Source organism: Struthio camelus, chromosome 7 (assembly GCF_040807025.1).
Source record: "Struthio camelus isolate bStrCam1 chromosome 7, bStrCam1.hap1, whole genome shotgun sequence".
NCBI classification, from domain to species: domain Eukaryota; kingdom Metazoa; phylum Chordata; class Aves; order Struthioniformes; family Struthionidae; genus Struthio; species Struthio camelus.
The window spans coordinates 13,303,394-13,316,851 of NC_090948.1; the positions used below are offsets into that span (position 1 = coordinate 13,303,394).

At 40.6% G+C, this 13,458-nt stretch overlaps 1 protein-coding gene across 1 annotated transcript in view; it reads left to right on the forward strand.

Annotated features, from left to right (window-relative positions):
- Positions 1–13,458, forward strand: part of SORCS1 (sortilin related VPS10 domain containing receptor 1) — a 316,869-nt gene that overhangs the window by 236,964 nt on the left and 66,447 nt on the right. The window contains exons 8-10 of the mRNA XM_068949692.1: positions 1,125–1,214; positions 7,285–7,464; positions 11,830–11,976. Coding sequence (XP_068805793.1) covers positions 1,125–1,214; positions 7,285–7,464; positions 11,830–11,976 — 417 coding nt within the window. The remainder of the gene's footprint in view (positions 1–1,124; positions 1,215–7,284; positions 7,465–11,829; positions 11,977–13,458) is intronic.

Consider the following 13,458-nt stretch of genomic DNA (forward strand, 5'->3'; position numbering starts at 1 on the left):
TCCCTCAGACTTCCTTACCTGAAGATCAAGGGATCTTCATCTAGCTTTTCTGCAACTAAGGCGTTTGGAATGAGAATTAATAGATGCAAAATCATGAGGATAAGGGAATGCGGGTTTATTTTCCCCATTGTCCCCTATTTTCTTTATAATTACACACTCATTGATAAGCAATGCTTCTGGCCTTCCTTCTCCTAACTTTTGCCCAGCTTCCTTAAAAAAAAAATTAGAAGAGCTTCAGAATAAGAAATAGTTCTTATTTTTACCTAATCTGGTATGAACTTGTATAATGTATCTTGCATTTTTAAACTACTGCAGTGCATTTTAAAACACTCACTACTAAAAAGAAGTCTTCATAAACCCTTGTAAGAGGTAATTAAAGCAAAGTTCTGCATGGAGGATCCCTTGGAATATTTGTTCTTCAGCATCTTTCATCCAAGGATTTCAAAGTACTTTACAAACATTTATTATGCTTCCACAGCACTGGGAGCCAGAGAACATTATCAGCCTTGCACCGTCCCCCCGCCCTCCCTTGAATAGGTGGTAGAAAATGAAACCACATGTCACTTTAAAATAGCATTTTCAAGGTATTGCCGTCAGTATTTAGACAAATAAATAGCCTGATTCACAGAAACACCAAATCACTGCAGCTTCTCCTGTCTTCAGGAGCCATGAATGCTTTACTGATCTGGAAACACATACAAATGGTGGCTTGGGCAAGGCCACACAGGACCCAAAGCCAGACAGAAATAGAAATCAAGCATGCTGCCTACCAATCTGCTGATCTAACCAGTAACCTACATGGCAGCTCTGCAAAGAGCAAACAGTTTTGTGGAAAGGCAGAGGGCACATAAATGTCCTAAATTAAGCCAGGATTTTATCTTCCCCAGACTTTCATCTGAAATTCTGTCTTTGTCTTTGCAGAAAATGGGATTCCTCTCACTCTGTCTTTTACAGCCACCGTCAGTTTAATGAGTGGTTATTTATCACCTATCACAGTACTACAGTTCTAAGCTACTGCCACTAATACTGTGGTATTTGCCTTGACCGTTTTCCTTGATATGCTCCCAGCTAATGAAAAAAGAATGTAAAAAATCCTGATGGTAACTTGCCTGCTTCTCTCGTAGTTGACATCAGGAGGAAGACCACATTATTACGTTTCTTATAGGAGGAATGCATTTGCACAGATGAAGCTGCCAAAGTATGCATTGCCTAAGGTAGGCTGCTGTTGCTGGAATGCTCATATGTACGTAGAGATATTTTAATTGTTTAGAAACTATTGAATCCTAGTAGTAATCAGAGGGTGAACTGCAATGAATGAAAATGTAATTCTTCTTTTAGGAGGACATTTGTAAGCAGGAGGGAACTCAGAACAAAGTCAGCACTTTGGCTGGCCAAGGACATCAGCATGAAATGTAGCCTGATGCTATGATCCATGTCAATTCCCATTTCATTATGATTAGCTAAGAGTGTTTTGAGGGGGTTCTCTTTGGTCCTAACATTCCTTTCTCCTATCCTGTATGGGTCACTTTTTGTGCTTTGCCTCATTAGTAGATTTTAATGGGAACCAAGCAAAGAGATTCTTTGTGTGTCTGCTCCATATCTTCCCTAATTAAGAACAATGGTGAATTAGCATTGGAGCTTGAAAGGATATCGCTGCTTTCTGGGGCTGCATTTTTAAAGAAGCCTATCTAAAATGTGTCAGTTAAGAGAGGAAAAAGTGCTCCATTTTGAAGAAATTATGGTTTTGCAGCTGGACTTCTAATGGCTTCCTAAAGAAAGACAAAGAATGTTTTTTGAAAGCCTTTTACTTCTTGATTGCATGGCTTTAATGAAATTTAAGGTCAAAGATGGTGAATAATCCTGTGGATTCTATGCAAGATCTAACATCTGAAGGCAAATGACAATCTTTGGTTAACTTCTGGGAATGCCAAAGGAAAAGAAAACAAGTGCAAGATCAGCCTGTACCTAGAAGCTGAAAGAATACCAGGTTTTGTAGATGGAAGTATTCCAAGGGATAATTTGGCTGTCATCACAGCTGGTTGTCTTTGACCTCCTCATCCAAACTGATCCATTTATAGTGGATTGACTGCAGGTGGCCTTCATCATATATATCCAGACTGCAGCTCAAACCTATTCCTTCAATGCCATAGCTAACCTGCTCTGCCATTGTACCCTTTACTCCTTGTTTACATCAATGGAAAACCCAAGCTTACAGGATTTTGTGGACCCTGCTGGAAGCTGCAAGACTCAAAAGACACAAGTGACCTATTGTGCGTCAGGTAACTTCAGTAAATTCTTTCCAGCAAAGATCAATACTCCTTTTTTCCTGGAAGATATAGAGATTTGGCAAATGAATTCCCAGTGTACCTGTTTCTACACTCCCAGGCAAACCCTGCATTTTAGGTTAGAGTAGAAACTCTGGCTGCCCCAAAATCTTCAGTCATATTTGAAAATATTACTCTATAGCATAGTTTAAAACTTCTTGTGCAAGCAGGAAAGGATTACTGTGTCAATACAGATCAAATTTAAACAAGTGTTTATTTGAAATAGCCCTTAGCAAAGGAACTGCATTTTTAGGACAGTTGTTGTAATGCCTAACCAGAATTGTCATTTACAGCTGATTCAGACCATCTGTAAACAAACTGCTTGCTTGGAGATGGTTATCTTGTTTGTCCCCATACTTATTTCTCCACCTGTCTGCCATCTCTGAGATCTCTGGAGTGAGAGAGGGAAAATATACTACTACTAAACTTCAATCTGTTCCCCAAGAATGGGGATAGGAGTGATATATTTATGTGACCCAAAGAAACAGGCGGATATTGAAGGAGATAAGATGTTTTGTCACAGTCTGAGAACATCTTCAAAGGCTGAAGAGCTACCTATGTTTGGCCTGCAAGGAGCTACAGTGGAACTGTGGCTGTCTGTCTGTGTGGCTGCTATCAAAGCAGGGTAGCTGCTTTTATTAAAAATGCACAAAGCACCGTACTATTAAAAGGAATTAAAACAAACAGCTCCTTTTATGCCCAAATTCTCTTTTATCTCCTTCAGCTAAGAAAGCAGGACCAAATATGTTAAACAGTGCTAAGTAACTTCTGCAACTGAAGACTGAAATATCTAGCTCTTTACCTCTGCATGTCACTCCTGGACGGGAGAAGTGTGACAGTGGGCAGCATTGGCAGATGATATTGCTTCTTAGGCAGGAATGGCTTATAGCAAATCCAAAATCAAAGTATTCTGGCTGTGGGCACTAATTGTTAGTCTGATAAACTGGTTATGTAAAAAGTCTGAATGAACTTGGAACTATCTCCCATTTAAGAATATGTCTGTACATTTGTGTACAGGTTATGGTAACCCTGCAAAGGGTCTTTATGGAGACCTGTTAATTCCTGCAATGAGACTGATCAATGGGTTGCTACAGCCCATTCTGTACCACAGCACCATGATGTGGGCCCTGTCATAGAATTTATAGTGTAGCTTATTGTAATCAGTCATGAGAATAACCATATGCACTTTGAATACACACACAGGATTCTCAAACTTGCTCTGTTTTAGACCAATGCACAGGGCAGACATCTGTGAATAGAGAGGCAAGGCAAGCAATGTCTCTCTAAAAGAAGGCATGTCCATAAACTGGTGCTGAGTTGAATGGGGTAGGTGTGGTTCCTTCATTTTAAAGTCATGACCTTCTTTTGACTTCAGAGTGCACACCCTGATGGAAGAAGCAATAACTTATAAAACCCCCAAAACAAAAAAACCCACTGAAATACAGACCTTAAACAGCTGACTGTCCCAGTAGTGGACAGGATAAAACAGGCATTACACAACCCTGCAATTCTAACTTACCAAGAAGAAAAGTTCTCTGACCAAGTACAGAAAGGGCACCTGAAGCATATTTAGTGATTCAGAAAGCCTTGGCCTTTAGTTATTTGAGTAGATATTTGATCAAACCCATGCACAGTATTCTGGTCTTACTTTTGTCTTTAGAAAGACAAGGACAGATGGCTGAGCGACATATTAATGTACTTGCACCATGTATTGGAGCAGAGGGAGGAATGCTCAGGCTCTCAGATGTAGATAGATGCATGAGGAGCCCCTGAAGATGGCTGTATGAGAAAGTTGCCTTGCTCTGCTTTCCTTTTCTCTTCCCTTTTGTAGGGCAGTAAAATGAATTTCTGTTGGAGCAGAGAAGGATTTAGGGAAGATCTTACTCCACATCAGGATTAATGCCATTCGTCACTCAAAACACCTGTCCCCCTAAAGAAAAAAAAAAGTAAAACCTGCAAAGATTGTTCTGCTGGAACGACTGATTTACATATTGCTTGGCAGGGGAATGATGTTCCTTGTGGCAAACATGATGCTCTCAATATGTCAGCATGGTGTGATAACAAGTTGGGGCCAGTGTGGATAGTTTACGCTCATTTTGTGAGGTTTTCCGCATGTGGCGGAGAAGCCCAAAGGTAGTTCACTGCTGGAAACACAATGTGCTTTTACCAGAAATCCACACTAGATGATGCCTTCTACCAGAAAAGACCTTTTGCCAATGTAATTTTTCATGCAGTTGGCAAGACAGTTTGAAACTTCAGTCTTTTCTCCTTCCCACTGGACTGTAAAGTTGTTTTATTCCAACTTCACCTAGAGCAAGACAAGAAAGTGGACACTGGAAAAGGAAAGGAGGCCTTTGTCAGTGCTCCAGAGCTTCTTTGGAAGAGAAGAGCAGCAGCCTTGGAACTACACACCGGTCCCAGCCTTGGCAGCACACTTTGAAGACCTGGATGTAAAATTGAATGACTTTCTCCAAAAACAACCTTCAACAGTGGCCCTGTGTGTGCTTAACTTGGCTATATTGTTTTAGATTTTCACTGCCATAGGTAGTCAAGTCTCACTCGTCCTGTACCACTTGCCGCTCCTGTGACTCTAACTTTGTACTGAAGAAGAATGCAGCCATTCTCCATGTTTGATCTTCAGCTCTTCTTTAAGGTTCACGCTTTACTGTGATGCGGAAACCTTTGTACTTGCATCAAGACTGAGAAATGACAAAGGTTTTCTAGCAGATGATTCTGCAGAACTACAGACTCTGGTCTAGATGAGAAATGAGAGCAAATAACTGCTGAAAGGTTTCTATCTCCTGACCATTCTACTAGCATATGAGCTAGAAAGACCGGTGCATTAGTTTTCAAAACATGACACTTCCATAATAGGGATTTGTCCTGGTGCATGTAAACGGCTCAGATATTAGGAGTGAATGTGATACGCTGGTTAATGCTGATTTTTCCCAACATAGAAACCAAAAATCTCTAGTGTTGGTCAAAGACAGGTTTGACACTCATGTAAGTCCCCTTCTATCAAACTGTTACATTGTACCTGCATCTGTTGGGCAAGGCCATATTCAGAGGAAAAGTTAACTGATCCACAAAGGTAAGCAAATGGAACATTATCTTAGACTTTCTGTGCTAGGTATATCATACTGGTTCTGTCTGTGCTTCTCCAGGGTTGAATTTCTCCAACCTTGCTGGGATCTTCTTAGACTTGTATCCTACAGCATGATCTGATCAAAACTCATGAAGTATCTAGTGAATAAATTATCTTATTTGCCTGTTCAGCATTTATGAAATTTTGCTTATAATCTCTCTCTCTGTTTCAGTAGAGAGGTCTATCCATGTTTATGTGCTCATATCCAAAAGCTTAAGCTGGAGATTAGAGCTGTGCTACCTGATGTTGCCTGAAAAGCACATTAGGAACACCTACTCATAAAACTCTACCAGCAGGTTGACTAGGGTGATAGCTTGAAACCAAGAGCCTCTGACAAGCAGCTGCAGCAGTAACTTCTACTAGCACAGCTGCTGAGAGAGAGTAGAGCTCTACAACTGCAGTGTGGTACTGGAGAGAGGATACATGTTCACAACCACAATTACTAGAAGCCAACGGGGCTTATATTACCTTTCCTGTCACCTTAGGAATTGAGCCAATCTGTTCCCCCACAAAATCAGCCTGTTTTACGGGATGTTTTTTACTGCAGCACAAAGAAGCAAACAAATCAAATAAATATCCATTCACTCTGATACTCAGATCTGGATGAACAGACAGCTGTTCTGAATCTTAACTTGATGGTGGATCCACTTAAAATTTATAAACTAGATTTCTTCCCTATATTATTTTTCATCTTTTCATTACAGGTCCCATCTAGAGGAGTAAATCCACCCACTACATATCCGCAAGAAAGCGAATTGTCAAAGATTATTATTACCAGAAAGAAGAAGTAGCATCAGTTTCCAAACAATTTCTTTTCTGATTAAATTCCCAGTTTTGCATACAGAAAGCTCTGCCTGATTCACGGAAACAGAACAACTTTGGGATATCTACCAAAGCAGACAGAACAGCTGAATCTTTTGGGAATCACCTGGTGCTAAGAAATCAGCATTTCTTTTCCTAACTCCACAGATTTTTGAGGCATTAAGGGACTCAGGGCTCGAGTGCTGGGCAGATAGTTATAATGAAATTTCCAGGCTCTGTCTCCCCACTAGTAGTTTTTTAGGTGATAATTTCTCCAGGCAATGGAGAAGGAAACAGATTTAATAGAATTTGGTTTTAATTATGCACTCTTTTTCATTGCTTTCTGTCTGCTGCAGCACACAGAACAAACGCAGAAAAATAAAGCAAAGCCTCACTCGTAAAGCTAGTGGCCTAACTACCATTCTGCTCCTTGAATCCAGTGAGCCTTAGGGCTGTCCTTCTGTTATATTGTTGGGATGTGTTTAGCGCAGTGGCCTGCTCTCCTAGGGGACAGTCAATAACAGCAGCGCTGGCTACAGATCACCCCAGTAGATCCTTCATGTATCAGTTCCCATGCACACTTGGTGTCTAGGAACTATGCAAGAAACATATGTTTCAGATGCTGCTTTTTTCTTTCTTTCTTTTTAAAAAAGTATTTTTAATAGCTATGATTTCATGATCATGAGTAAAATCATTCAATTGCCAAATGACACCCCCCCATCCACAATACTCATTAAAATGAAAATTTTGGTAGGGGAAAAAAGTGCTGCTGTATAATGCTATATTGCCAATATAAATGTTCAATTAACACCTCATCAGTTAATTACCACTTTGAAAATTGGCACAATAGAGCATGTGTGGATGGATTCCTCTGCTTTCAAGAGTGTTGTGTACAGCTTCTGATTAAACTCCAGCCTAAATATATCCCTTGCTCCTCCACAGTTATTGTGGTGCCCTTCAAAATGACAGAGCAGAACTCCCTCTAGTAATATTCCTCTTGTTTTCTTTCCTCAGGACATGCATGTTATCAGCACGGATGAGAATCAGGTGTTTGCAGCTGTTCAGGAGTGGAACCAAAATGATACATACAACCTGTATATCTCTGACACCCGAGGGGTGTACTTCACCCTGGCTTTGGAAAATGTCAAGAGTAGTCAAGGGCTGGAGGGAAATGTGATGATTGACCTCTATGAGGTATGTCATAGCTCCAAATATGTCACATGAACTCTTGAGATAGGAATGACACGAGTACTATTGCCTTCTTGCACATCAGTCTCATAGTATGCATGTGAATAACAGAACCTTATGGTTTTAGTGGCTAAACACATAGTTTTACCTTCCTTTTATTCAAGGATCTCAATGCAATTGGCTGAATTCTAAGGTCAGCTTTTTCTTAGGTGTATAAGTTAGGACCAACCTGACAATACAAACAGATTCACTGGTGTACTCTCATGTAGGTCGCAGGTGAAGAAGAGCTCATGTCTTTGTAGGAAGGTGTGTAGTGGAAGATGTAGTGGAATAGTTCATTCAGTCTCTAAGAAGAACTCAGAGTTTCTCTGGAAGAATCCTGCTGCCCTGAGTGCATTCAGCCCCTGAGCCCGCATCAGTCCACCCTATGACTCTGAAGACTCCTAACACTCTGAATAGCCTCCTTCTCCAATTCTGCCATTTTTATTGCTTTTCTGAGAGTCTAAGCTCTTGCCTTAGAAGGAAGAAGAGCCAGTAGTTTTCAGCCACCTTTGTCACCCTGCCCATCTTAGTCTATTCTGGGTGTAAGGCGGCTAACTTACATTGCCTTCTATGACTACTGAACCTAAGAACAGGACTTTTAATATGCTCTTATACTTCTCTTACTCTGCTGCCTGTCTTGTTTCTGGAGATGGTGCTTTAGCTAGTAGAAATTTAATCTTCGGTTGCTGTTTGGAGGGTCAACTTTTTTCACATATCTTCCAGATGTTTTTCTGACCATTTAGAACAGAAGCTGTGAACCAGCTGAGTTCCTCTGAAAATGAAGATGCTTCCTTTATTTCCCTTCACCACCTGGGTATTAGCTCTGCTATTGAGGTTGCCTTCAGCTGCCATTTTCTTGGAAACCACCTTCAAGTATCCATACAGAAAGCCAAAGGGCTGTGTGTAATTGCAGTTGAATTGCGGGAGGATGGGCACTGGCATTTCCCAGTCATTTGGAAGTTTTAACTGTTAATCTCTCTGCTATGCTGGCAGCCCATGGAAAGGCTGTTGCCTCTTATTACTGTCAGCTTGAGAAGCAGTTTCACTGCATTATGTAAAGGTGCCTTACATCTCAGGGGGAAAGGAAAGCTTTTGTTTTATTAGGCTGACAATACTCAGTAACCTGGGTTGAAATTGATGGGATCAGACTTGTAGCGTCATATGTGCTGATGTCTAGATAGGAAAAATATTGGCTGACACTGAACCTGGCACAAACCTTCCTTTAAGTACGATGTCCTAGCTGGAAGGGAACAGAAAGCTGTCCAGTAGGATTGTCCCAGTAAGGTTGTTGCAAATGATGAATGCTTACGGGTAAATGGAGATGAAGAGAGAAGAGGAAAATCCACAGATGAATTAAAGAAGTGGAGAGATTGCAAAATCAGTCCTCGTGTGGTGACAACAGTATATTTAGAAAAGAAAGATTATTTGAGAAGATGATGCCAGAAGAAGGTATGTACATGTGTCTGTATGTGCTTCTCTGGTGGAATAGGTAAGTTCATCTGGCTGCGTTGTAGTGAATATGTTTGTGTCTTGACTCCTAAAGCGGTTCTACATCGAAGATAAATCTGGTTGATGGTGCTCCGGAGGAAATTGCCTTGAGTATGAAGAGAAAATGGAAGCTCTGCCCTGATGCCTCATCGTGTTCTCCATTCTCTGCCCCTGTAAGTCGACAGGAGCCTTTCACTGGGAGATTGTTATTCCAGGCTGAGGGCTATTCTACTACTGGGCCTTGTGGAGGATGAGGAGACGCAGTCTCTGTGGGGCTCCTTCCTGCCTCTTGGACAGAGCAGTGTATGAGGCTAGCTTTTCTTCCTTCCTCCTGGCAGTGCCTCAACACGCTGGAACCAGTATTCAGAGGGTCTACAGTAGAAATGGGACTGTCCTAGAGACCATTCCCAAGAGCAAGAGAAGAGCAAGTGGTTCTGAGTCCCTTCTCTAAATTCTGCACCTCTCCAACAATATAATATGACTCTACTTGGCTCTGCAGCAAGACGGTCCTGCCTGTGGGAATCCATGTCCAAAATGATGATATTTGGCCTCCTTAGGGTGGGAGGAAAAACTAGAATAAATTGTTTTTAAATTTGCCCAGTGGTTGAAGAGGGAATGGAAATCTTTAGAGGAGAGAGCTACTGTGACTGTGAGGAGATGTGTTTGTAGCTATGAATTATGTCTGTCATGTCTGGGACTTGCTTGTTTTTAGCAGTATGTATTTCTGATGGAAAGTGTATTCTTGAAGTATGAAGTTGGTGATGGGAAGTGAAGAGAGTATTCCAAGTTGTGGTGAAAGATTCATGCAAGACATTCAAACGCACGTTTGGACAGTTTATCTGTACACAACGCAGAGGTGTTTGGATTGCCTACAAAGCCTCTGTGGTGGCTGCTGTAGTGCTTGTTACTCAGACCGCTTGTGGATGCCGAGCTTTTTCTGTTGTGGCTGTGTGAACAGCTGGGACTGTGTCATGGATGTGAATATGCAGTAGGTGTATCTCTTCCTACTGAGAGCATATAACTGTGTATTCTGTATGCAGTCTTTTTCAGATAAAGCTGTCCAAGACTGACAGCATAACTTACACTTTGCTTACTCTGGAAAGGACTCTGAGTCCCAGCCCATGACTACACTCATAAAAAGAAACATTCACGGGATTTCAGAACACATCTATCACCTGATATATAAAATATTCTTTAATCATTTATGGTCAACATTTCACAGGGACTATAATACAACTATTTCAGTACAACAACAAAGAAAGGTACAACTGGAGCTGTTGGCTCTGGCCTCTAGTAGCAAAGGCAGAACGATGTTATTTTTGCAGCCCTGGCTCTTTGTACGATACCACTGGGAGAAAGAGTACCCCTTTCTTTTTAGAGTGCCTTTCTATTGCATGAAACTGTATACTTAGTTGCATGGGAAAAACAATATGGTTGGAACATTCAAAATACTATCTTTTTATGCTTATCAAATATAGATCAATTAACTCCTTTATTTAAAGACTATTACTCCTTATAGCAAATCATGTCTAATCCTTTAAGTGGCCTCAGATAAAATTCAATGCCATTACTGAAGGAAGAAGATGCTATTCAGAATGAATGTAGTGTAGTGTACCAATATATTGCACACTAGTAGTCCCATGGCATGGCAGTAAAGTCCTTGCTGGCACTGATAGCATCCAAATTCAGCCCCGTAATTGAGGATGTCAACTCAGGCAGTCCCAGTCATTTGAGGCTGGAACAAACTCTGAATCTGCTGTGACCATTTGCCACGTGATGCCATTTAAGTAATAACCTCTGTGAATAAAAAGGCTTGATAAGTGGTTCTGCGTACCAGTTCTGCAGCACAAGAAGAAATGGGATGGACAACTTAGCAGATGTGATGGAAGACAAAGTTTCTCCCTTCCTCCCATGCTCCTGATTTCTTTTACCTTTTTATTGTAGCACTCAGATTGCAGAATGACAGCCTAACAAATTCATTAGCAGGCTGCAGCAGCTATTGGGCTATTGATTTTCAGTGTGCTGAGAAGATGAGGAACATTCTGCAATGTGAGTTATGGGTTTTGGTTGACTTTTTTTTTTTCCTCCCTTTTGAGAGAAGCACTTTTGGGCTTGATGCTAATGTGAGCTGTTAACATCACATCTTTCCAAAATACTCCTTCAGGTCTCCTCTGGTAAAGTTGCCTGGTAAAACACTGGGAATAACAAAAGGACCAGGATTTCATTGCTGGTTCTACAGTTAGCTTTCTGGGTGTCCTAGGGTGAGTTGTTGTGCTTCAGTTTCCTCAAAATACAAAATTGGGATAAAAATATTTGTGTGCCTAGAGTTACCATGCTGAAATACTGATCATTATGAAGCACGTTGAGATCCTTAGATAAAAGGTCCTAAACAGGCTGTATGAGAATAGAAGCACTAAATGGCATGCGTGTGTGTGTTATTGTTCTCACTGCAAGGCCGAAACTGCTGCTGTTCCTCCAACTGTAGTGCAAGAGGCGAATAATTGCCCTGTACGTCTTTCATCTTTCAGGGGAAAGGATGCCTATCCAGTTTAAAGATTGTCACTTTACAGGTAGCGTTACTGACATCTTACCGTGTTCCCATGCTGCTTCTGAAATACAAGCTTTCTCTTCCATCTGTCACCTTTCCACCTGTGATGGTCTTATCTTGTCACCAGCCCCTGAGTTTGCCTTCCTCTGCTCGTTGGCAATTCTTGCTCTGACATCTATCACACTGACACAGCTACAAGATCCCTGTTGGATTTGACAGGGCAAGAGAAAGGCACATGTACACAGAACCTGCATCGGCTTAATCTATTTTTCAGCCATGTCAATTTTTCCTAGGTAGCAGGGATAAAGGGAATGTTCTTGGCTAACAAGAAGATTGACAACCAAGTGAAAACTTTCATCACCTACAATAAAGGGAGAGACTGGAGCTTGTTGCAGGCTCCAGACACTGATCTGAGAGGAAACCCTGTTCGCTGTCTCCTAGTAAGTATATTGGGGGGTGGGGGGAATTGGGACAGTGGTAACACCCCAGAACAATCTTTTTTTCAAGGTATCGTGTAGGGGGCAGCTCATGAAGTGTAATTCATGGAAAGAATGCTGCATTTTTGAAAGTAGAGTACACTGGATTAGGGCCGCCAGATGGTGTTGCAAGAGTTGGCATTGTAATTTAATTTAAATTCTGGAACAAAAGAAAGCGTTGCAGATCAGCTTCCTTCTGCACAACTGATGGTCTGCTCTGAGAACAGCAGGTGAAGCTGGATTCTGCATAGTTGATTCTCTGGACACTAGATGGGAGGAGTGAGCTACTGTAGGCTCCGGAGCTTTCAGGAACTCTAATAACTAGCCATAGGCTCAAATGAAGAGAGGGCTCTCCCTTCTTTCAGGCCAGTCTGTTGACAGTGTTGACTTTTATGATTTCTCTTTCAGCTGAAAAATGAAAAGTGACACATTGATGCAAATGTATGGATGGATAGATGCTGGCCATGTATATTGTATTTGTGTTTGTGTTTATCAGTATCGATGAACATACAGATAAAGCTTTAAACATTTATCATTATAGGTAAAAGGTTTCCAAGAGTGCAAGGAAAATCTAAGCAGCATGAATAGAATTGGAAAGCTCTGTCAAATTAGAGAGAATAGACTTTTCTACATGTATTTTTCAGCTTTTATAATCTATATACAGTACTGGGAGAATGGTGTGAGAACTCTAGACATTACAATTTTCACTAACTTTTATGTTGCAAAAACAGTGACATGTTTTGGACAGTTGGGGCATTATTTATGCTACTCTTTCTGCTACTGTCCAGTACCTGCATGTTGCCTCCCATCACAAAAAAATGTTGTTCCTCATTGAGGCTGTAAGTTTGTTTGAAACTGAATCAGCATTACATTATGTGCACGATGTTATGTAGCTGAATGTTACATTAATCTCTTAACTGAACCTCACACGTTATTGCAAGAACAAAGAATAAATAACTTTGTATTTGAAGCTGTTCAAATAATTGATTTTTTTGACAGAGCCAAAATGAAAGTCATTTCATTTCTTTTCAGAATAGAAAAAATAAATAGAGGGGATTGGGAATCAAACAGAAGTCTTATTTCAGAGAAGGACCAAATTTGTTTGGGTTGGTTTTCTTTTTCTGTCTTTTAAAAAGTTAATCCAAGGGCAGTTCTAAATTAATTCTTTCTTTAAGATGAAAACTGAAAAGATGGCATTCAGAAAAGTTTGCAGACATAAAACATTTCAATTTTTTGGAAAGCAGTATGTGTAGAAGCCTTGTGTTTTAAATAGATTGTAACCTAATTTTAACTCAGGTGAACATTTTTTGTAAATAAAATACTTGACTTTTCAAATTATGGCCGGTTTTGTCATAAACTGAAGATTTTCAAGGTGATAATATATTATTTCCAGTAAAAAACAAGAGAAAAAAAACAAAAAAAAAGAAGAAATACCCTCAAGGTTTA